Raw genomic sequence first — 24,908 nt, 5'->3', positions numbered from 1 at the left:
ACGATATACGCAAGATCTGCTATCTAATAGTTTAAACATACTTAAATATTAAATAAAATTTTCAAATGCTAAAAATGTTAAATATAATTTTCCTATGTTAAAATACAAATTCTGGTAACTATGTATCTGGTAACAGTATATTATTAAATAATTAGAATAATTTAATTCTATGTAAAAAATCACATTTATAATTATTTTTACATTAATGTCAGTCTAGGGTGAGAGAGTTCTGACTTTTGTTGATGTCATTTTATGGAGCTATTAATTTAACAGAAGACCTCTCGTTTACTTTTTTTTCACTATATCTATTTAAAATTGTTTTTCAATGTTCCGTACGTGTTTGTTTAATTTATTGGATTGTTTTTCATCCTGATGTTCTTTAACATTGTTTGTAGTTTTGAGTTTGAAACCACATAATTCTCGTCTCTATGACAACCATGGTTATGACTGATTCTTTGTAGAATCAGTGAATAAAGGTAGAAAAAAAATGGAATAAATAGATGAATTAGTTAAATTGTAAATGTATAATAAAAGTAAAGCAAATAGTAAAGTATCCTAAGAAAAGTTTCAATGTTATCAAAAGAAAAATGCAATTGTTAAATAATAGCAATGTAGAAGTATCAGTGAATCAGATCAACAGTAAATTTGTAAATCTGGGAAACAATGAAGTGATGAACTAGTACATCAGCGTTCGTAAATCAGAAAGTAGGCGAATCAGTCTATAATATCAAAATCAGATAAACAACAAAATAAACTAAATCAGACTGAGTAAAACTAACTAGATAAATAACAAAATAAACTAAATATAAATAAACGTTTATTTTTGGTACGGTAATCGATATTTACGTCATATTATTTATTTTTATTTCAAATAATTTTATAAAACTTGTCTTATTTTATCGAACACTGAAAGCTTTTAGTTGCCAAGAATTTCATATTTGCATTAATTTCGTAATATTAATTTTATTAAGCACATAAATAATTTTTCTTTTAATTCAAAAAAGCTTTGCAGAGATGAAAAAATATTCTTTCCTCTTCAGAGTTAGGAAAAATTTATTTTCTTTGATATAAATATGCTTAATGTTAACTATAACTTTAATTTAAATATTTTAGTAATTTATCCATTTTTTTTGAAAAATGGTTTTTCTCTAATTATATATTTTCCCATTCTTCTTTGGCGTATTTAAAAAAACGTTTATATTTCATTTTAAAAAACTTTTTTATTTCACTTAATTTTAAGCTTTGATATTACATTTTCTTATTTAGTGTTATTTTATTTTCATATTCAATTTATTTGGAAATTGTTATTGACATTATTCTATAAGTTTCACGAAAATATAATATTTTTTTATGATTTAAATTTTTTTTAAAAATAAAATTGCTTAAATGCCTAAAACCCATTTTTTTTGTAAGAAGTTATAAAAAAAGTATTTATATTCACGGAAAAAAACTATTCTCGAGCAATTACCGTATTGCATGGTAATAACATTCCTGGTTAAAAAAAATATAATGCTGGTAATAAGAACTAAAATATATGTTATTTGAGCTTTTCATATAGTAGTTTTACCGTTCACATGTAAACGCTTTACCGGAACTTCTGACTTTCAAATTTAAAGTTCTTATTACCACATATTCAAACCTGAAAAGTAAATTTAACTGAAAAAATGGTTTTTATGTCATGCTCTATGATAAAATTGTTAAATTCTACTGCATTTATCAAATTTTATCACAGATTATAGCAACTACAAATACTTGATTGTTAATTTTCCCAAAATCATTATTAAAACTCTATGGTAAAAATTATCCATCTTTTTGGTGATTCCATAGAACTAGAAACGCGGTAAATTTTATTATATTCTGGTACTTTTCACCATACTTTTTTTCCCGAACCTGATCTCATGGATCACCTCATTTTTTCATCATTTATTCATTTTCATATTGCACAAATGCGAATTAACTAGCTCTAAGAAGGTTTGCGTGTCTTGTTTGTGATATTTCTTGATTTTCCTTGACTTCTGAGATTTTTTTCCAAATTCAGATATGAACGATATTGATTCAACTTGATAAGATGCCACGGTGGCCCAGGGGATAGAGCGTTCGACTCCCAATGTGATGCCACAGGTTCGAATCTCAGCTGGGACTGGTTGACATGAATTCTGCTCCCGGTTCACACGGACCACTGTGCGTACCGGATAGTCAGTGGTGGACGGATTATGGGTTAGAACCCTTTTCAGTCTGGCTAACCGTGGGAAGTTTTTGGAGTTGTCTTCTATATGCATCTTCTAAGGCCGGGATGACCTGGTCGGTAGGGCGCTGGCCCATTTTCAAGAGCTCGTGGGTTTGATCCCCGCCAGCCGAAGACTCCCAGTGTAGTAAACGGTAACTGATGCACGGTTAATCTGTCGAGTAGCAAAGTCCTCCATGTTTCTATAACAAATCATACCTCTGGGGGTACTGAGTTTCCGATTTAGTTCCATCAGAAGACCATTTTGTCCCAATGCTTGATCCAGATATTATCCAGATATTCCCTTGGGTTCAAACTTACATGGCTACGGAGTTGAACATTGATAGTCGTACGCTCAGAATTGGGTCAGCTGTTCAACGCTTGTTATAAAATAAAATAAAATTTGATAAGGAACCGCAATGGCTTAAGGGATAGAACTCTCGCCTATTAATAAGTCGACTCAAGATCGAATTCTAGCGACAGCTTGTTCGAATTGAACATTGTTTCCTTCCACATTACTGACGGAAAATATCGGACGGATCATAGGTTAGAATCCCCTTGATAGGTTGGGTTCAAAAATACAATGGTATGGAGCTGACATTGATTTGCCGTAAACCCAAATCTGCATCGGCTTTACCAAGTCAGTAATAAAGTAAAATAAAATTTAATAGGGTGCTTACTTTGACCGAAAAATAGATTTAATAAAAACAGTTATAATAATAATTACTTAAAATTATGACTTTGTATTTTTAAATAGGATTACACACAATTATTGTATATTTCATTATAATTTACAACAAAATTTTTCAAGCAATTAAAAATTAATTATTTTTATATCGTATCTCAATTTGTTAAAATTTTAATTTTAATTTAATTCGGTAAATAAATAATAATTATTAAGTGTATTAAATTTGGAATTCAAAAATCACAAATGTTATTTTCTTTCGCAAAGAAGAAATAATTATTCATTTATATAATTTAAAACTGTAAAGATAATATTTACCAAAATCATTATTATTCAATCAAATACTTATTTTTTGAGGATAAAATCAGTCCATCATCTATCTGTTCTACTTATGTCAGGAAATGAATGATCGATAAATACACTTTTTAAATTTTTTTTTTCAATGAAATAACTAAATTTATCCGATTAAACTAATAAAAATTGGAACATTGTTTTTCGTTTGTTTTGCTTTGTTGTTGTTCGAACATTGTTTTGTCTTTTCGAAATTGTTGGAAAAATATAAAGTAATCAGATTTTCCTCGACTGGGAAAATAATTACTTACCAAAGAGATTTAAAAGATAATGCATTGATTTTTTTTAAAAAGTAAAAGAAACGAAGTTGTTTAATTTGACTCTTAATAGATTTTGTAGATTTATATTGCTCATTACGTAAATCTTATTTTAAAAACTTTAAGTTCGTTACTAACCGCAATCTTAAAAATCATCTAAACTAAATTGAGCATTACACTGAAGGTCAATAATTTATTTGCCGGAATACTCAAAAAATTAATTGGATTATATTCTAAAAACTAAGATGAACTTAATAATTATGTAATAATTAACTTTAATTTCGACTCACAGATATACTCTAGTGTTTTCAGTTAATTTTATTTCAGTTTATTATCACAATTAAAAGTATTCAAATTTTCAATAAATTAATGTTGAAATTTTTTTCCTAGAAGAATGGAATTTTTAAGTATTTAATGTTATATTACTGTTTATTTTACCTTAGAATTTTGAATGCTTAAAATGTTTTTTATACATACTTTATTAATGTTTTTTTTTATTATCACTTGATATACATCTATGCTTTAGGAACATTCAATTTATTTGCATTGTACAGTACGCAAAAAAAGTGAGCATGTTGAAGAATTTTTGACCTAATGATTAACCAGTAGTAGGGGAGAGTGGGGTCAATTGTAACAGGGTATGATTGTAACAGAGCAAATATTTCGAGTGTCGGGTTCTAGATTCGGTTCCTACGTGGCGCACAAGGTGTATTTAATAAATCTACATGTACAGTCGGCAAAAAAAAAAAAGATATCACCCTGAATAACTTTCGTTCTAATGATCGGATTTTCACGAACTAGTGTTAATCTTAATGGTTCCTGGGGGTGACCTCAAATATGCTAATTAATTAGTGCTAACTATTAATTAAGTTACGAAATCAGACACAAAAACGTACTTTCTCTGAATAAACATATATTTTTTCTTACATATTTGGATTCTTAACCTTCAAAATATAGGGGGTAGCCGCAATCTGGGAAATATGGTCCCCATAGTTTGGTCAAGAGAGCGATCCAAAGTTCGTACCCCTTAATGTTAATTTCACTTTTTACGTTTTTAGTCATATTTTAAAAACTAATAAAGCAATTCGAAGAAAATTTCACCCAGTCATAAAACTCATTTACCCAAAGATAATTTCACGAAAAAAATAATTTTTAATAATTGTTAATTATTTTTTATTATTTAATTAAATTAAGTATTAAAAATTTTTGAATTATAAGGTATGAATTTTTTTATACCATATTAATCTACATATTTTTCAATTGAAAAATCTAAAGTTTCAACTGTTTTTATTTATTAGAAGCTGAGAAAACTTAAAATTAATTATTTTTAAAAAAATAATTTGGCGACAATGAAGAAATGATTAAATGGAGCGATTAATATTAAAATGTGATAAACTTGCGAGGAACTTGACTTCGCGCGCCTAGCATAAAATTTCATTCATATTTTTTTCGCTAATAATCGTTTGCTTATCTTTTCATTTTTATTTTTTTAAGCTATAAAATACGATGTTTCTTCTTTAGTCGTCTAAAATTCTATTTGCAATTTAGTAAAGAAATTTGAATAAAACATTTTATTGAATAAAATACATTTTATTCAGAGAATGTGGAGTTTTATAAAAGCATGTTTCTGATAGAATATGATTATACAACAGATTGTGCTTCTTTAATGTGATTATTTTTTATTTATTTTTTCTCAATAACTGATAAAATTTCAATAATATACATACGAATGAATAAATTTGGAATAAAATATTCATCAATTTCTTGAATATATATTTTATAAATATTAATAAAAATACGCAGTCAACATTTTTAAGCATCTCTCACAACATCGCAAATTTCTCAAAATCTTATAGGGTAAACTAACCAGTGAAGGAATACTTAAGCTTAGCTTGTCTTTAAAAAAAAATCATAAAAATTTCAAAATTTGTAATTTTAGCTAAATGACGTATTTGTTATTAAATGCATGTCGACATATTTGTTATTAAATGCAAATTATGTAAAAAAAATTTAGATAACTTACATAATATTGTTTTAAGCTTTTGGTGGTTTAAATAATAAGTAGTAAGATAACCAAGTGAAGGAACAGTTCTTAAATTGAATAAACACTAAATTTTCCAGTGAATGAACACTTAATTTTGAGAATGTTTGATGCTCGTTAGGAATCCTTAGGCCACACAGATATCTGTCGCGCTGTAGATGCCTGAATTGACCGATGTTAAATCAGGCGGGCATTAGGAAAAAAAAAATCTTTTAAGTTTTCGTGCCCCCATTTCAGTATCTTAAGGGCCTTACGAGCTCTGTTTAAAAAGAGAATATCATATCAGATATATATATATATATATATATATATATATATATATATATATATATATATATATATATATATATATATATATATATATATATATATATATATATATATATATATATATATATATATATATATATATATATATATATATATATATATATATATATATATATATATATATATCTGATATATATATAACAAAAATAATCATAGTAGCAGTATTTGGTGGTAAATGTAGCTTATCGTAATTGAAGAATATGCTGTGCGACATTTTATGGTGAATTTGCGAACGTAAGTTTCAGAATGTATCGAAACATGTGGATGCTATTTGCTAATCATCTTTATCCAAAGAAAACCATGTAACGTAAATATCTAGCAAAATGAAGCAATTTTTTAAACAATGAATCATACAATATGCAACATATTATTTCAATATCTTATTCTTAAACATAACATATTTCAATGTTTTTAAAATGCCACTAAACATTCAGCAATTCATTGAGTTATAGAAAAAAGAAATCGTAAATTACAGAAAACCTTGTGAATGTGCATTAGAATTACTATACAATCTACATTTTATTTTTCATGCAATTTTTTTTCCTTCAAACTTTCATGCCTAGAAGACTCGATTAAAGCTGTAAAAATCATTATCCCTAAAATTTTGTATATAGCTATTATAAGTTATGTTAATTTGATTTTAGTATGAAATCCTCGAATAAACATAGCATAATCTAAATAATATCAGATAAAAAGTTCATGTATTTAAATTCTGAAAACTTATAAATCGATTCAAATTTTCTTTTCCAAAGAGATTAAAATAATTTTTTATTTTATTTATTTATTTATTTATTTTTGCTTTTTGGACATAAATGAACTTAAAAATTGTCTATTGCCTAGAAACTTCGAGGTGTTTTCTATTAACTATTAATTAAACCTCTCAGAGCAATCACAAAACATTATTTCAATTTTTTTACAGTCAGAAATTGGTTGCCTAGCAACCTAGTAAAATTAAGCGTTTCTCTTTTGAATCAGTCAAGGGTTATCTTAAAATATTTATTTGCGCAGGCGACTTTTTTTGGCGGTTTTCTGGACTATCGCCAAATATATAAACCTTTATTGCAACCCAATTTACGACCCAATTGTTTTAAAATTTTGTCTACCCCCCCTAATTCAAGTGTCTAGATTCCAAATATGTAAAAAAAAATATATGTTTATTCAGAGAAAGTACGTTTTTGTGTCTGATTTCGTAACTTAATTAATAGTTAGCACTAATTAATTAGCATATTTGAGGTCACCCCCAGGAACCATTAAGATTAACACTTAGTTCGTGAAAATCGGATCATTAGAACGAAAGTTATTCAGGGTGATATCTTTTTTTTTTTGCGGACTGTACACCCCTGCTGGCAACCATTTTTATGTACTTTTGAAAGAGTTATATCACAAAAGATATTTTCACGCTACGTAAGTACTTTTTTTGGTGTTAGAATATTATATTGTGACATAGTAATTTTGTTTAAACAAATAAAAATTATTAACCGAATATGTAAGTGGGCACCTTAATTAACATTTTAAGAAAAAAAATATTAGTTTTGTTAATTAACAAGCATTGTTTTTAACAAATGAAGCTGAAATGGCGACTTGGGGACGATTGTAACAATAAGTAAAGGGACGACTGTAACAGCTGAAAATAAGTAATCTTATGTTTACAAACCATTACTTAACTCTTTAAGAACCACCAATAGTTTCCTATATCATTTATATTATGTTGCATGTGCATTATTTCATTTGTCACCTTTCACAGCATAAATTAAAATTTTTAACCCCTTAAAGTTAAAAGTTTAACCCTTTAGGTCTCTGTTCATTATTATTTTTACTCCTAAAATATCACTACTATTTTGATCAATAAAAAAACATATCACAACTATGATAATATGTATAATTAACTATGTTTTAGTTGAATTCATGAACTGTTACAATTGGCCCCGTAAGTGGGGACAATTGTAACAAGTGCGCGACTGTCAAAAATTGTTATATAATAACATTTAAAATAAGGTATATTTTTTTTCTAGTAGAGGATAGTCCACTTTACTCGTCTGTCAATTAATACTAATAATATATTGGATTTTCTGTTAGTTAGAAATAGTTAAGCAAAAAAGTGTTACAATTGACCCCACTCTCCCCTACTCCATCTGAATGGTTCGAAGTCATAACTCTGAAATATGCTGTTTAATAAGCATCTCGCTTTTTACTTCTGAGCAGCTTATTCATCTCGCCTGGTATTTCATGTTTCCCACCATTTTTTTCTTCACATTTTTAGCATGGGTCTTCTTCTCTTTCTTTTACCATCCGGTGCCAATTTTGAGTCTACTCATGGAATTTTAGCAGGAGGCATTCTTGAGATTGTGACCGGTCTATTCTCACTTTCTCCTTTCGATGTGGTGCTTATTAAGACAATTCATTGAAGCATCATTTTGGCGTCAATAATAGTTTGGCAAATTCATTCCCTAAAGCGGAGTAGCCTTTTTGGTTTTTGTACTTCATGGATTAAAAATAAAAGGGATTTGTAGAGGAATTGTATAGTTTCTCGTAGCAAAAGAAGCTTGTATATTTCGGTTTGACTTAATTTTTGATTAATTCAATAAGAAGTGTGTTTAAATTTTTTTATTTGAAAGATTTTTAAGCTAATATAGGGAATATTATCTTTCGTGATGTTTAAAAGTTTAAAGGTTTAAAAAAGCTAACGAGTGTTTGCAATTCTTACATTAAAAAAACAAATAAATAGCTACTCGTCTAAAAATAGTTATTAATAATAATTACTATTACTAATAATTAATATTACTAATAATTAATATCACTAATAATTAATATTACTAATAATTAACAATAATAATAATAATAATCATTATTAATAATTTTTAGTAACAATAACTATTATTATTGAAGTTATAATTCTTATGCGACTTCCAACAAGGTTGCGTTAACGTTTAACGCTACATTTTTATTGGCCGGGAAATCATGTGGTACGATCCAGTTTTCCCTCATTCATTTCCTTATTGTTTTGGTTCTCACTAGCATAAAAATAATAAAAGTCATAAAAGTATTGTTTTCCTATAAATATTTTTTTAGTTTGATTTGATACACATATAATTTAGTAGGATAGTATTTTTTATTTTCAAATTTAGTGGATAACAATTATAAAAAATGAGTGAAAACAATCCCACGGACAATGCGGCGGATTTAAGGTTATGTCAAGGCACGTCTCTTGTGAATATTAATTGATTGTTAGGTTTTCTCTTTTGAAATTACATTACATTCACATACATTATTAATACAAATACATTTTCCATGGCGAGACGATGAGGCAACCTCAAGCACTTCCACTGGTTCAAGCTGTCCACGAGGGAAAAATGCACAATATTACCGTTATTACAGAGCACGGAAGCGAGCGTAGCAGGAAAAAAAGTCCTTGAATAGAACTAGTGATCCTTCTACGACTGCTGATTCTTCTACAATTAACGTCGCAGGTTACGAAGTTTAACTTCTTCCGCGCAGAGGGACTCCACGCACTATTTTTTAATAATTTTTAGTAACAATAATTATTATTATTAATAATAACTTTTAGTAACAATAATTATTATTATTAATAATAATTTTTAGTAACAATAATTATTATTATTAATAATAATTTTTAGTAACAATAATTATTAACAATATATAATTATTCGCTTAACTGTTTAAATATATTACGAAGAAATTTTTTAAAAAACTACAATGTACTAAGTGTTTGGTGGCGATGCAGTTGATTTAATTGCCAAATAAAACTATTATATATAAATCTCTCTCTGTATATATATATATATATATATATATATATATATATATATATATATATATATATATATATATATATATATATATATATATATATATATATATATATATATATATATATATATATATATATATATATATATAGCTCATGTTGATTCAATTATTGTTACTAACAATGATACCATCATGCTCAATATTAGTAGCATTAGTAATCTGATATGAATATTTGTGGTTTAATTTTAATAAAAAAAAAAAACTCTTACTTAGTTATGAATTCATAATCTGGCTCAATGTCTACTTCCAAGCTATAGTCATCAAAATCCATTTGAATTATTCTAATTTAACTTTAATATTAATTTATATTTAAAGTGCATTTAAATTTCTAAATGTTGAAGGACTTGTTTTGTTGCTTTCGATAACCTAGACCCGATACAGAGTGTACGGAAAACAAGTTAAGTAGTCAGAATGAATTTATCTACAAGTTTCTGACGCAAGTATATTTGTTAGTTCTAGATAAATTCGGAATGCTTTTACCCTATTGCAATGCTTATTTTTTGTTTGAAATGTGATTTACTTCTTTATTTGGATCTTTCTCACTATTACAATGGTTATAAGATTAATTAATAAATTCTATTCAAAGTGTTATATTTTTATGAAATATTTTTTATATTTTAAATTTTATGGCATTAAAAACAATTAAAGCAATTTTCAGATTTAAATTTTTATTTACTTTATCCTTCTCTGTTTATTGCATTAAATAAATATATTATTTCATAAACTTATTTTGTTAATTTCTAAGAATTGAATCTTTAGATAGCCTGGGGTTTATTTTTGGAATCTGAAATGAATAGTAAGATAGGCAAACGATAAGGAAATTTAAAATGATTTTTTTATGACTTAGTTTTTAAATTCTTTCAATGAAGTTGTGAAAAAAGGTAATTCATTGATAATGATTAATAAATTAAATTTTAGCTTAATTTTGCTTATTTTTCGCAAAGTATATTAATTGATCTCCACAATATATTTCGATAAAATGAAATTAAATGAATTAAGCTATTAACTTTATTTACGTATAAATTCATAGAATTTATACACTCTTGGGAAAGTTATTTTCAGGTTGGAGCATAAAATCTTTCGTATCTTTAACTACAGAATTGATATAATCATAAAATTGATGTAACCATAATATTGATCTTTTAACCATATGGTATCTTGAACCATGGAATTGGTATCTCGAACCTTAAAATTGGTATCTTGAACCAAAAGTTTGGTATCTTGAACCATAAATTTGGTATCTTGAACCATAAAATCAGAATCTTAAATCGTAAAATTGGTATCTTGAAAAATAAATTTGGGATCTTTGAACCATAAAATTAAGTGCTTGAATCATAATACTGTGCAAATTTAATGTAAACTTGAAATGGTGTTAAATTGAGCGATGTTTCAATTAAAGTTGATCCAGAATATCAAGTGATCGAGTTTAAGCTGATTTAATTTGTACGATAATATGGCTTAGCTTGACACTGTATTGATATAGCATCAAATTTTGGCGATATAATTGGGTTGCACACACGCCAAAGTTTGAATCTAGTTAAAAAATCTTTTTTTAAAAATATCTTAGTACTACTTAACCGGCTAGTCAGGAGCAAGTAAATTCAAAATTTTTTTGAGTGCAAAACAATTAAGCCCCCTTAAATATTGTGTTTATTTGTGTCTGGCTAACCAAAGAGTACTGTAACGAATCAAGCTTTACTGAAGAAACAGTTTTTATGTTTTATTATTAAAAAAAATATTTATTTGACACAACAATCACACAGCAACCAAAAAAAAAAAAAATTGAAATACCCGCAGCGGGTTAGTGTAAACCTTAAATACAATCAAAAACTATTCTCAACATTCATAATTTTTTTTGTTAGGTTGTTTTAAGAAATAATTTAGTTAGTGTTGAATAGTTAGTATTACACTCTGTAGCTATTTAGAATAATATCGCATTTTTATGTAAATAAAAACTTAGTGGCGAAGTAGTTATTTTGATTTATTTTAGCTCCTTTCTAAAATGGCTGTAGACATTTTAAACATAAACACGGTGCTATGGTGCCGCATACTGTCATCTATATATATATATTTCTCTTACACGGCGACAAAAAAAAGCCTCATTACAACTCGCCGGATGGCAACGCTAGAAAATCGATCAATGATTGCCGCTAAAAATGTCACATGCCAAATCTAGTTGAGGTGGCTCAACATAAAGCGTTCTTAAAAACGGAAACTGAAATAACCAGAATGTAAAATATTATGTGCTTATGTGCATCGTATTTTTCGTTTAATAATTTATTTATTATATATCAATTTATAGATGGTAACGAGAAGAGTTTTGTGGTTGCTATGGTGACTAATTAGAATATAAATTGTTTTCTTGAGTGAGTGTGAGATTTGTTTTTTGGAACTGCGATGCTGTAATTTTATTGTTTAGTTAATAAATCTTCCTTTTATATTAAGCGTGATAGTAGTTTCCTTAATTATTTGATTAATTATTTTTTTCCTTAATTTCTCCTTAATTATTTGAGGTCAGTTTATTTTGTATTTTTTGACAAGAGAGAGCATTCTCACCAAATGAGATTTCTTCCGAAATTCAATGTTTTGTTTATGCGGATTTTTCCATTGCAATTCACTTATTTCAATTTTTAATAGACTTAATTATAGCCAAAAGTTTAACCTTTTTAAAGAGATATCAGTTTTAGAAATTTTATCTTAAGATTTTATACTATAGCACATTTCTAATATGTTTAACGAATTACATGTCATTTATTTGAATTCAAATTTATTTTAATGACTTAGTATTTACTAAAAAGAAGTAATTTTTTTTTCAAAAAAAAGTTGTTATATGGATTTGAATGATTGTTAGAATTTTGTAAATTTCCAATGTACCTAAGTTTGTAGCGAGCGAAGCGATCTTGGTTTGCGAAGCAAACCATATAAGATTGAGTAGCAATTTTCGGGGGTTGGCGAGAGTTGGCGAGCAGAGGGCGCAACCCACTAGTACTAATTATTGGTGCCAGAGCCTATTTTTTTTTGAGCAATAGCAAATATATGCTTTTAGAAACTCAAATTATGGCTCGAGAGGTAGGTTAGGAAGCAGTACAGCACACAAATGGAGCATTGGGAAGACTTTCCTATTTTATTTCACGATAGAGATAGAAATACTTTTAATACTTCAGATGGTCTACTGTGCTGAAATGTCCCAAACACATACACACGGTTCGCTTGCAAAGAAGATTTCAAATTATTACAGAAATTCAATACAAAAAGAACTTTGACAATATGGCGAGCATCTCTTAAAAATAGTTAAAATTGAAATTAAAGTGCGGGAAAGCCACGGATGAAAAATTTGGGTAATATATTGTTTAAAACTAAGTTCAGGGCCTGATTGTCGCCTAGGCCCAATAGACACGTGCCTAGGGCCCTCACTTTCTGGGGGGCCTCAAAATTTAGTAAAAAGTCTACAATATTGCGTTAAAAAATACTGAAAGAAACAGCTTATCTCAAAAAATGCATTTTCTATTTTAAATTTTCTTTATATTGTGATAAACCAAACTCGTGTAAACATTGCATTAATCAAATTACAAAGAACAGCTGAATTTTAATTGGTGCAATTTTTACTCCAACGGCTTGCAACGAGAATACACATTCGAAAAGTCTCTTATAAATAATTATTGTCAACAAGAACTAAAAGCTTCTAGTTAACAAATATGTAAAGCTGTAGAGGAAAGGCTACAATCTTTAAAATAATTCAGCTAATCAGTGACATAGCAAAAATCCCTGATTTCAATTGTTTGTGGTCACCAAACTATTTTTATTTTCATGCACCATTGCTGCGTTGTTTTATATTTTGCTTTAATATTTAGATGCATAAACTTTATCTTAGAAAAATAATCTTCAATTGTCTGTTTTCAAAAGTTTTTGGAATGTTTCGCTTGAATCATGCAGTTCAATAGATTTTTTTTATTGTTAGGATTAGTCTTCAGAAATTAAATTTCAAAATAATTTGTTCGGGGCCCAAAACATTTTGTTGCCTTGGGCCTGAATTTGTCTTGATTTGTCCATGACTAAGTTGTTAGAATTGGAGATGGGGTTGAGCAATTATAATATTTAAATAGAGTCGTGTTGTGTATTCTACTTGGGGATCATTAAAGTTTATATGCTTTATAGGATAATTTTTAAAGGTCACAAAAGGCGGCAGTATTTATATGCATAATTTTACGAACTTAACTTCACGCTTTAATGAATTAATTTTTTTTGAATAATTAACAACTCATATTTGTATAACAGCTTTGTAAAATGTTTAAATACACTTTTATTTTTAGAGAACATGATAACCTTGTTTTTAATTGCACTGCTGCCACTAGGATCTTTTGGTCAGTTGGTGTTGGGATTCTGTCCGGAACCTCCAAAATTCATAAGGGATTTGAATCTTGAAAAAGTAAGGAAAATGCAATTTACTTACTAACGGTATTTTTAGGGTTAAAAAAAATAAACTGCTGTTGTAGTTTATACTATGCGTTTTTAAAATTAAAGTTCGAAAATAAATACAGAATAAAATGAATAATTGAAAATATTTAGTTCTGATTTATATTGTTTAAAAGTGACTAAAAGATTTTTGATGTTTGATTTTATTTTTGTTAAAAAAAGACACATTGTTATAAACTGATAGTTTGAACTACCAGAATATGGTAAAATTCATCGTTTTTCGGGCTCTATGGCAACATAAAAAATCAAGATAATGTTAACCGAAGCACTTTGGTGAAGATTTTGGTAAAATTAAGAATAAAATATGGTTTTATAATAGGCGATAAAACTTGGTAACCGTAGTTAAATTTGATAATTTTATCATGATACTTCAGAGCATGGTATAAAAGCCATTTAGTCGTCATAATTTACTTTTTAGTTTTGTATTTTCTGCCGAATGTGTGGTAATAAAAACTATAATTTTGAAAACCACAATTTACTGTGAGCAGTCCATGCACCCAGTATACTAAAAAAAAAAAAAAAAAAAACTACTCAGGTCAAGTACTTGCAGTCTTCCTATGACATGATAACAGCTCAGATTAGTGTAAATCAATGCATTCGCATCATCAAGTGGAAGTTATGAACGCATTTTATTTTACTGCCATCTGGTGATAATAGAAAGAACTTCCGTCAGGTATACGGTGAATACGAGCGGAAAAATTACCAAATGAAAGGTTAAATTTTGGTTTCATTAACCAGAATTAGATTTATTATTATTATTATTAGAAATTTCATTACTAAACAATAATTTTATGAGAATTTTTTCTCTGCCTGGGAGGATTTAAGTTTATAAGTTTTGCATCGACTCCAAAACTATCCAAGTAAAATAAAAAATATATATTTAAACTATTTTAAGATCATTTATGGTAATCTCGTAAACCATAATATAACGGAAGACTGGTATATTATTCACTTTTTAATGAGTAAAATATGCATACACTATTTAGCTATTTAAGGGTGATCGCGTTATTGGTATGAGACCCAGCTTCCAATATATGGGATAACATTTGGTACAATTTTATATGTTACAAAATGAAATTTAAATGTTATTTTCTCTTTTCTTTTTAAAATTAAGTGTTATTTTTTTTAATAAGGCAATCGTCTATCTGAAAATACAATTGGATTTGCCCACACAGGTTGGAGTTTTAATTACAATGAAAAATTATTAGAAAGGTATAAGTAACTTTTTGGAGACTTTTATGAAGTATAAACATATTATTGAACACTTTTATGAAGTATAAACATGTTATTGGACACTTTTATGAAGTATAAACATGTTATTGGACACTTTTATGAAGTATAAACATGTTATTGGACACTTTTATGAAAGTATAAACATATTATTGGACACTTTTATGAAGTATAAACATGTTATTGGACACTTTTATGAAGTATAAACATGTTATTGGACACTTTTATGAAGTATAAACATGTTATTGGACACTTTTATGAAAGTATAAACATATTATTGGACACTTTTATGAAGTATAAACATGTTATTGAATTTCATTTCATAACCAAAATGAGGAAATACACATGATAAAAATATCCAATATTATGCAAAAAAATGCTGAAAATTTATTTTAATTTTTCCTTTTATATAATAAATAAAAATGACCAAAAAAGTTATTGAAGTTTATTTAATAGATATTTTGAAAATATGCTATCATCTTCATAAGTTCATTTAATTTATAAGTTCACTCATTTAAAATGATTTTCATATGTGATTTTACTTTTTAAAAAAACTCACATTTTCTACCATTATTTAAATGTCGTGTCTTAGGAAAATTGAAAAAAAAAAAGAAATGAAATTTGGTTAATCCCGAAAAAACTTTAATGACCTAATTTAAGAGGACAGCCAAGAAACTCTCGAGGAAAAATTCTTGATTTTATGGAGATGATGTTAGAAAAAATCTTCTGAAATATTGCGAATTGATTAATAAACTCTGACGTCTATTTATCATCAGTTAAAAAATATTACAGATATTATAATATTTCCTTCGTTTGAAAAAGTTTGATGAAGGAATTTTTTCCCCAGTAAAACCAATTTTTCACAGTCGAAATAATTAAACATCTATCATCAATAAAAAATATCGAATAACGAAAGTAAGAAAGAGGAATTCCTAACAGTTCAGAGGAAAAAATAATGTTAGATGGTCCTGTAAGGACATTTTTCTATAAAGATTTTACACTACGCAATGCATAATTATATAAATAGTTCCATCCGAGTAATATGGGAATTTTGAATGGCAGTCATGGAATTCCTATATAAATTCTTGTCAGAAGTTATGGAGAGACTTACGTCTTACTTTGTTGGTAATCATAAACAATATATGCGCGTTTTTCATAATGTCATGAAAAATCATGGAATAAAATGTATTGATATTTTTTAGAGATATTCATAATTTTTAATGAGTTTCTCTAGTTACAATAAGGTCTGTGTTTCAATTGAGAATTTCGTTCTTAATGGCTATAGTATTACACATAGAAAAACAAATTCTGGTAAAATTACCATACTGTTGGGTAAAAATCTACATTATACATTTATAGAAAAAAACAACAACATAGTTCTGGTCATAAAAATCAAATTATACTGTATTTAAACCATTCATTTGGTAATTTTTGCATTTATTTGTTAACGATTTACCTGAAATTCTGGCTCTCAAAATTTATTGTTATTATTTTCACTCGTTTAGTTAAAAATACAAAACTGAAAAGTAAATGTCACCGAATAAATGATTTGTATGCCATACTCTAAGGTATCGTAATAAAATTACCAAATTTTACCACCTTTACTGAAATTTATCATATATTGTAAAACCATATTTTATTGATAATTTTAACGTCATAACCAAAGTGCTTTGGTAAAAATTACTGAGCTCTTAGGTGTTCGCATAGAGCCGGAAGCATAGTAAATTTTACCATATTCTGGTAGTTCTGACAATAAAATATTTTTCAGAGTACTATTACTCAAAGATTACAAATCTCTGCCAGATTCTTTCAGAATTTTAACATATTTTTAATACGTAGTTTAATATTTAACTATATGACTTTTATTACAAATATTTCCTGGCATGAGAAAGGGAATAAATATTTTGCCCTACTACTTTTTAAACATTTTATTTAATTATCAACTATTCAACCGATTCTGTTGGAATTTTTTTTTTTTTTTTTAAATTCAATTTAGAAAAATAGTTTGTATCTAATATCGAAGTTTCTGTACTCTTTTCAGAATAAGAGTTTCGATTATTGTTGTGAGTTTTGCAGTATTCTTAAATTTGCGAATTTTTTCAAATACGAAGCTCTTCGGATACAGCAATAACGCGATCAAGACATTTAGGAGTAAATGAGTGAAACATTTTATGTTTTTATGAGTAAGTAATACCATATATTTATAATAGCCGCAGTAACTTGTTACGTATTGCAAATACTATAAACGTCTTTTACGCGGGAGGCAAAATAGAATGTTCTATCTACATAACTGTTATTATTATTTCCATAGCTATAATAACAGTTATGTATATAAAATAAACTAAATCTCATAATTTACACATGAAAATTCTTTTTCTGTACAGATTTCTTAATAAACTTTATTTGTTTTTCTTCTTCTTGGCACTACAGCCTTGAACAGGGTCATCTCAACGTCTTTTTCTTTCCATCAGAATATATTAAACGGTTGTTGCTTCCAATTAGTAAAAAATTTGAAATCATTCTAATTAATATTATATTCAAAATATTCTCAACAGCATCAAGCCAAAACTATTAGTAGTAAAATGCAAAATAATTCAGATTGGCTCAATTTATATGTTTGAAAAGACACACCATTTTAAGTTAAAATTTATTTCAGTTTCAATTACTAACTTTTTTCAATATATTGACTTAAAATGTAAGAAATTTATTTGTAGTATTCTGGAAAATGGTATGCTGTAGCACAAAGCCGATATCATCCAATGGGGGCTCAATCATGCCAATTTGTTGAATATACACCAAGAAGTGAAGATGGGTTTGATGTGCACTATGAAGCAATTGGCTCGCCGTAAGTTAGATAATTCTTTAATAAATCCTATATTTGCGTCTTTTTAAATGAGAAAAAAATTTATTATACTTGAGACTGATGTAAGGGTATATCTAAAAAGTGCAATTAAATAAAATGTTTAACACTTGTTATAACACAAAAATTGGGCATTCTTAACATTAACATCATAAAAAAGGAGTGGTGGCTCAACGGATTGAGCTCTCACCTCCTAATGAGGTAACCAAGGTTCGAAGAGGCGAATTCGGCAGCCGACTACAGTGCTAGCATAAAATATTCTTTGTCATACACGGATCATGGGTAAGAGTCCCCTTGCTGCCAGGCTGGTCATGGGGTTCTTTTGTGGCTTTCAGCTTTCTGTAACGCAAATGCGGGTTAGTTCCATCAAAAAAGTCCTCCACGAAGGCAAATATTTCTCAATACTTCACCCAGGACCTATCTTCGCTTGCATCTGGGAGCAGCTAAGGTGATTGGGTACCTGGTAAAAGCTTAAATCCACTCTTTGACTCTTTGAAGTGAAAGATTCCCTCCTACCATCTCCAAATGAAAAAGGTCCCCTGTTCACCCAACCAGAAACGACATTTTCCCTTAGGAAAAAGAGTAATAAACCTTTACTGGTAGCTTTTAATCAAAAGAATTTTTAATCTATCTGAAATGTATCTCCTCACGCTTGATTTACAGGAAGCATTTATAATCACACGATTTCTAATCACTCTCTTGAAAATTTATAAATGCTTATATTTGGTTTCATAGCATTGGTAATTTATTTAATAAAAGAATGTTATAATTATTTAAAAGAGTTATGTTTAATTCATTATACGAAGCCGATTTAACGAAAGCTTCTTTATTGGGGATTTCTTTAGTAAAAGGTGAGTTTTAGTAGAATGAATTTACAAAATGAGGTATAATAATAGTTAAATTAAATAGGGTAAAATAAGATACCTGCTCCCTTGTCTTCTGGATTGGGTTCAAAATCACTAGCTACGGAGTTGAACATTGGTATTCGAAAACTAAAAATTTGGAAAGACTGGTCAACGATGGTTATGAAATAAAATATTATGTAAAGCACTAAAGTATTTTAAGGGTTGTTGAGCTATTGCAGTATTTAAAATTGAATAATTTCTTTTTAAAAATTTACACTTAAAACATTTACATAGTAGATTAAACTTTGAAGCTTTTTTTATTTTTCTTAAAAATAACTATTTCATAACCCATTATTTTTCATAAATATTGTAAAATAATAATAATCAAGTATTAAGAAAATGCAATAACTTAGCCCTGTCTCCAATTCTTAACATAAATATAAATTATAATGATAAAACTTATTATTGATGATCAAATTGTAATATCTTAGTGTGAATGTTGTGTATTTATATAAATGCAGATTTTATGACAAGAAGGAAACAGGAGGAAAAATGCACAGAGAAACTGGAAAGTCTCCTGGAGAATTGAAGTTGAAAATGGAAGATTGTAAGTGATACAATATTAATTTTATAGTTAGTTCGATATCAGTTTTTTCTAGAATTTTTTTCAGTACAGCTATAGCCACAACACTACGCTTTTTTTCAAATATTACCTTTTAAATTGCATATTCCTTGCGAAAAACTGTTTAGAATACTTTATGCCTCATCAAGTTTATTAATGAATCTTATTTTAATTACTTAAAATTTAGAAAACGATTTCAAAAGCTTTTTTCAGTTGTATTATAAAATCGCTTGCTAAAAATGCATTATATGTTCTAGATTTATATTGTTTGACAAAATACGATAGATTGAAGCACTTGTAGAAATATTTCATTTTGAGCTGCACCTTTACTATCTGTAGAAATTTTCCCAGAAAAATATATATTTATATGCTGACTAGTTACGTTAAGAAAATTAAACCAAATTCTTTTATAATTCGTGACATTCTAATCTTATTTTGCTTTCACTTAACTAGCAATAATATTTTATGTAAGCTCTTTATCGATGAAACTTGCGTAGCAATTAGTAGATAGACTTTGAACTAAGATATTTAGGTATTACTGCTAATATCGTAGAATTAGAAATGCTATTAAGCTACAATTTTTTGAGTGAATAATGCCTACATTCGAAACTGCTTGCTTTAGACAGAAGAATAATGTATGATCAAGCTAAGGTTTTTATGCAATACTTTGTTTAATTATTAAAATGATTTCTAAGACGTGATTAAAAATGTAATTACTTGGTTTCATTAAAATTAATAATTAGACGTTAAAACGTTTTTAGTATTTCGCCTATAAAAATCTGTGCTGGTAGCTAAGTTCTAATCATTTCTGAATGGCTATAGGGAAACCTTTTCTCTATATACAATTTGTTACATTACAGTAATAATGAAATGTTATTAATACGTTTTTATTAAGTCGATTTCTTTGTGACAATGAAATTTTGCAATCAGTGATTTGCAATCAATTTGATTTGAAAGTTCTGGCCTTTTTCCGATTAGCTAGAGAACTCAGATCTCCATAGCAGCTCTGCACCTGATGGCAATACAAGTTGCAATCGCTTCCTGACTGCCACAAGTCCTCAAAAAGAGTTAATCGTCAATCGAAATGCTATGTCCTCTTTCCAATTAACTAGTGCACTCTGTTTTTTTTTTGTCTTTGTTCACTTGAAATACTTAGTTTTTAAATTTTATTTAACTGGGAGGCTTCGCCCCCTGCTCGCTGGCGCTCGCCAACCCCCGGAACTGCTTTCGCAGTTCATTTCGGAATGCTTCGCAATCCGATGCTCGCTCATTGTATGCGTTCTTAACGTCTAGCTTTTGTACAATTTTTTGAACACTGAAGTTCCGAAAACTTTTCACTGCAGAAAAGTCTAAACCTGTGCATTTCAATATTAATTGCAAACAGTTCACTTATTTTTCTTAATCACACTATTCTAAATTTCAGTTGTTGAGAAAAATAACTGTTGTAAGTTTTGTTTTAAAGTCTTTCCCACCAGAGGGCTAAAACCATGTGTTGTAAAACAATATGAAATAATACTGAGCGCCGGATGTGAAGCATCGGCTTCGATGAAGATTATTTTGTGAGAATTGTTTTGATAATTCGGTGAGAATTCACCGATTAGACATATGATGCTCACTACGTGCTCTTGCGCGCCGAAGCCCATCAATTAAAAATGAAAACTGTTGCCAGCGCGAGAAAAGAAATGTTATTGGTTTTATTGATACATACGTACGTATTAGCGTTTTATATAATATAGATTATTTCTTAATTATTTCTTATTATTTCTTAATACCAGATAAAATTTTTTTGGAAAAAAATCTTTTTGCCTATTTTTTTTTTCCATTTTTCTTTAGTTATGGAGATATCAACTGTTGAAAACATACGTTTTTTCAAAATAAAATTTGTGAAAAATGGCTGAAATTTGATCAAAGAAAGATAATGAATAAAGGTGGAATAATCCCGGTTAAAATACTTAGAAGTGCAAGTAAATTTCAAATATCAAAATAAAAAAAAGGAATTCTTTGTGAAAGAGCTACGTATTAATAAAGAAAAACAACGTAAATTAAGCATAAGTAAAGGCACGAGAATGGACATACTATAGTTTCAGTTCTATAAATATGGATCTTTCCCAGTTTCTAAAAGCACAAAATAGAAACAAATACTATAAGGAGAAAAGTGGTTTAACCAATGAGGGAAGAGAAGTTGAAAAGATGATTAAGTTTGATTTTTCTTCTGGCTACACTGCTCTTTCTTTATCGACTTCTTCAATGCCGCTCTTCATCTAACGACCTTGACTTCAGGGAATCATTCCATATTTTGAAAAATTCAAATAATCTATTTGATAGACATTATATTATTTTCTTTTTTTCCAACTTCTCGAAGTCTAGTCTAATATAATTTTTGCGTAACTCCGAGTTTTCACACAACTCCCTTCACGCTTGTTTCTTATTATCTCCCTTCTTTTTATTCTACCCCTGTTGGTCAAATTTTTTTTTCTAGTTGCAACGTGTTAGCCTCGCTACATTTTCCTCTAATTTTGTGTTTCAGCAATGTAGAAGGCTCTTGTTTATGGTACCGAAACTATAGTTTACTACGTCCATTTTTGCGCTTCATTCGTGTTTTGCTTTATTCAAGTTTAAAATGATTTCTTGTTAGTGTTCTAACACAGCAAGTAAATTGTTATCTTAAAAAAATGATTGAAAAATGAAAATCTGTGTAGACGTAGTAAAATGTTTTACTCCCAAAAAATAGAATTTTTATTCTAATTTTTAAAATTAATCCTTTTAATTTTGCCGTTTGAAACATATCTATACAAATTTTCTTATCAAAGAGTCTTAAAATGAAACATCCATTAACTTTCAGTACTCTTCGTCTACGGAACGCACTGAACTTGCAGATGTATTCAGGGTAAGGAAAAAAAAAAAAAAAAAAAAAAAAAACGCTATCTTACTCGACAATTGACTGCATTCCTAATGCAGTCGATTGTCGAGTAATACTTCGGGTACCTTCTTACACTGTAAAAAATGCAAATACGCAAATTGCGATACACTGCAAATTAGGGCATGAAGTACCAACACTTTTGGGTGCATCTTCCGTAAAATCCATTCTTACTGTAAAATATTATACCGTAATTTTTACAGTGATATTTATTAAATTAGAGTGATACAGTGATTTTACGGTAATTATTACTTTGCGAATTACGCTAAATCTGATTTTTTGCTCAGTAATATGTAACGTTAAAAATTACGGTATAAAGTTCCAACACCCTGAGTGTCGGTACTTTTCACCGCAATTTGATCCTGAATTTTTCACTTTGTTATCAGAACTACTTTTGCTTTTAAGGAAGTTTATAAGGTAGCATACTTTTTTGGCGGTAATTTGTATTAATATGTCCATAAAAAATTCATCCTACTTGAACCAGACTAAGTGTAAAAATGACAAACAATGGCGTGGCAAAAGCAAAAGCTCAAGATTACTCTCACAATAATAATAATAATAATAATAATCATCATCAATGGCTCGACAGACCAGGGTGAGCCTTGGCCTTCTCAAGAAGTTTTTTTTCAGGCTAACCTTTTTCCTGCTAGAGTTTTCCAGATTACTCCAATATTACGTAATAAATGATAGCCTTTTCATTAATACTTTACTTTTTGAACATATCTATATAATAATCGACTATAATATAATAATCGATTGTAATATAATAATCTGTATAATAATCGATTACAACTCATAAATATCATTTAATGATATTTATGAGATAACAGGTTTATCGATTACTGTAATGATTCCAAATATTCTAGGTAAATTTGATAGTTTATTTCACTCAATTTAATATTTGTATTTCTTTTAGTGGCAATTAGTCTACAATTTCGAGTTCTACACGTAGATTATTCAGATGTGGCAGTAGAGTATACTTGTCTACCAGGGGTATTGAGTCCTTTATGTAAGAAAAAAATACATTTTTATACTTGATTTGTATTTAAATATATTTAAATAAGTTTCAATTTTAATCAAATATTTTTCAATTAGGCTTAAATTAATATTTTGTCATTTTTAATGATTAACGTTTGCATTTTCTATCTTTTCAGTATCTGTCACTGTTTTGCAGCGTAAGCCACCCGTCCAAGGTTCGAACCTACATTCGGTTCTTGAGTCACTTAATTTGTCAAACGTCATTCCTCAAGATCTCAAAGAGAATATGCTTCTGATAAATAACAATGATTGTCAAAATCGTAATTATTAGAAATTTAAAGATGTTTCGTTACTGGATTTTGAAATAAGTGATGTATGGAATTTTTTTAACGTAATAAATTTTACAACTATTTTTTATTTCACACATATGTATTGAAATTATAAATAAAATTATAAATAAAATTAAAGATCTCTCAGGAGTTAATTAGCTTCTGTTATGTTCATTTTATTTGAAATCAGATTCTTGAATAATTCAAATAAAAGTAAATAGACGTGTCTTTTAGAATTATTGTATCCTAAAGTACTGGTTAAATAAATACAACAATTTGATTTTTATCCTTTAATTCCATACGTTCAATGACATGTTTTAGGAAATAATTCTTTTCAGAAATTATTTCTAATGGATTAATGTACATAATGTACATGTTTAGAGAATGTGTACATATTTTTAACAGTATTGGAATGTTTTTAGCATAATTATAGAATTTTTATAACAAAATTTCATACCTGTGTTTGTACAATATAATATTTGTGCAAATTTTCAGTTCACTTGTTAACGTAATGAGTAACGTTTATTTTTAAAAAAAAAAAAAAAATGGAAAGTAAGTGTAAATGATGGTAGAGAATTTTCCTTTGCTATGAGTTTCTATATACTTATAAAATGAGGACTGTATAAATAAAGATATGCTTTTGCCAAAACCGTGAGGAATTAGGGCTTTAACCCAAGTCTAAAGTTGTTACGAATTTTTTATAAAAGATCACATGACAGAAAATTAATTAAATCATATTTAAAAACTAACAAGAACTTGCTTTTGTTTTATATCAATAAATTGGTGAAGCAACAACAAATTATTAAAATAATTTATTGTAGCCCAGAACTTTTCAATGTAAATCATAACTGTTGGAGAACTGAAAAATAGTTATTAGAGATATTCTGTTGCCTACATTGTTAATAGTAAACAAAAGTCTACTACTAGCAGTGAAAGCA

At 28.0% G+C, this 24,908-nt stretch overlaps 2 protein-coding genes across 4 annotated transcripts in view; one reads left to right on the top strand and one right to left on the bottom strand.

Moving 5' to 3' along the window:
* Positions 1–10,081, bottom strand: part of Wdr24 (WD repeat domain 24) — a 45,285-nt gene extending 35,204 nt beyond the window's left edge. Inside the window, exon 1 of the mRNA XM_043046766.3 lies at positions 9,926–10,081. Within this exon, the coding sequence (XP_042902700.2) occupies positions 9,926–9,987 (62 nt within the window). The 5' untranslated portion in view covers positions 9,988–10,081. The remainder of the gene's footprint in view (positions 1–9,925) is intronic.
* Positions 1–24,122, top strand: part of LOC107439891 (uncharacterized) — a 29,357-nt gene extending 5,235 nt beyond the window's left edge. For all 3 annotated transcript variants that reach the window (XM_016052632.4, XM_087157676.1, XM_071177793.2), the window contains exons 2-6: positions 14,027–14,142; positions 18,134–18,264; positions 19,646–19,731; positions 23,580–23,672; positions 23,818–24,122. In XM_016052632.4, the coding sequence (XP_015908118.3) occupies positions 14,032–14,142; positions 18,134–18,264; positions 19,646–19,731; positions 23,580–23,672; positions 23,818–23,972 (576 nt within the window). In that variant the 5' untranslated portion in view covers positions 14,027–14,031 and the 3' untranslated portion in view covers positions 23,973–24,122. The remainder of the gene's footprint in view (positions 1–14,026; positions 14,143–18,133; positions 18,265–19,645; positions 19,732–23,579; positions 23,673–23,817) is intronic.
* Positions 24,123–24,908: the final 786 nt, after the last annotated feature.

The sequence above is a fragment of the Parasteatoda tepidariorum genome, chromosome 2 (genome assembly GCF_982258835.1).
Source record: "Parasteatoda tepidariorum strain Cologne lab strain chromosome 2, Ptep-v5.0, whole genome shotgun sequence".
NCBI classification, from domain to species: Eukaryota; Metazoa; Arthropoda; class Arachnida; order Araneae; family Theridiidae; genus Parasteatoda; species Parasteatoda tepidariorum.
The sequence above is the reverse complement of the archived record's forward strand: the minus strand, read 5'-3'. Positions and strand labels throughout refer to the sequence as shown.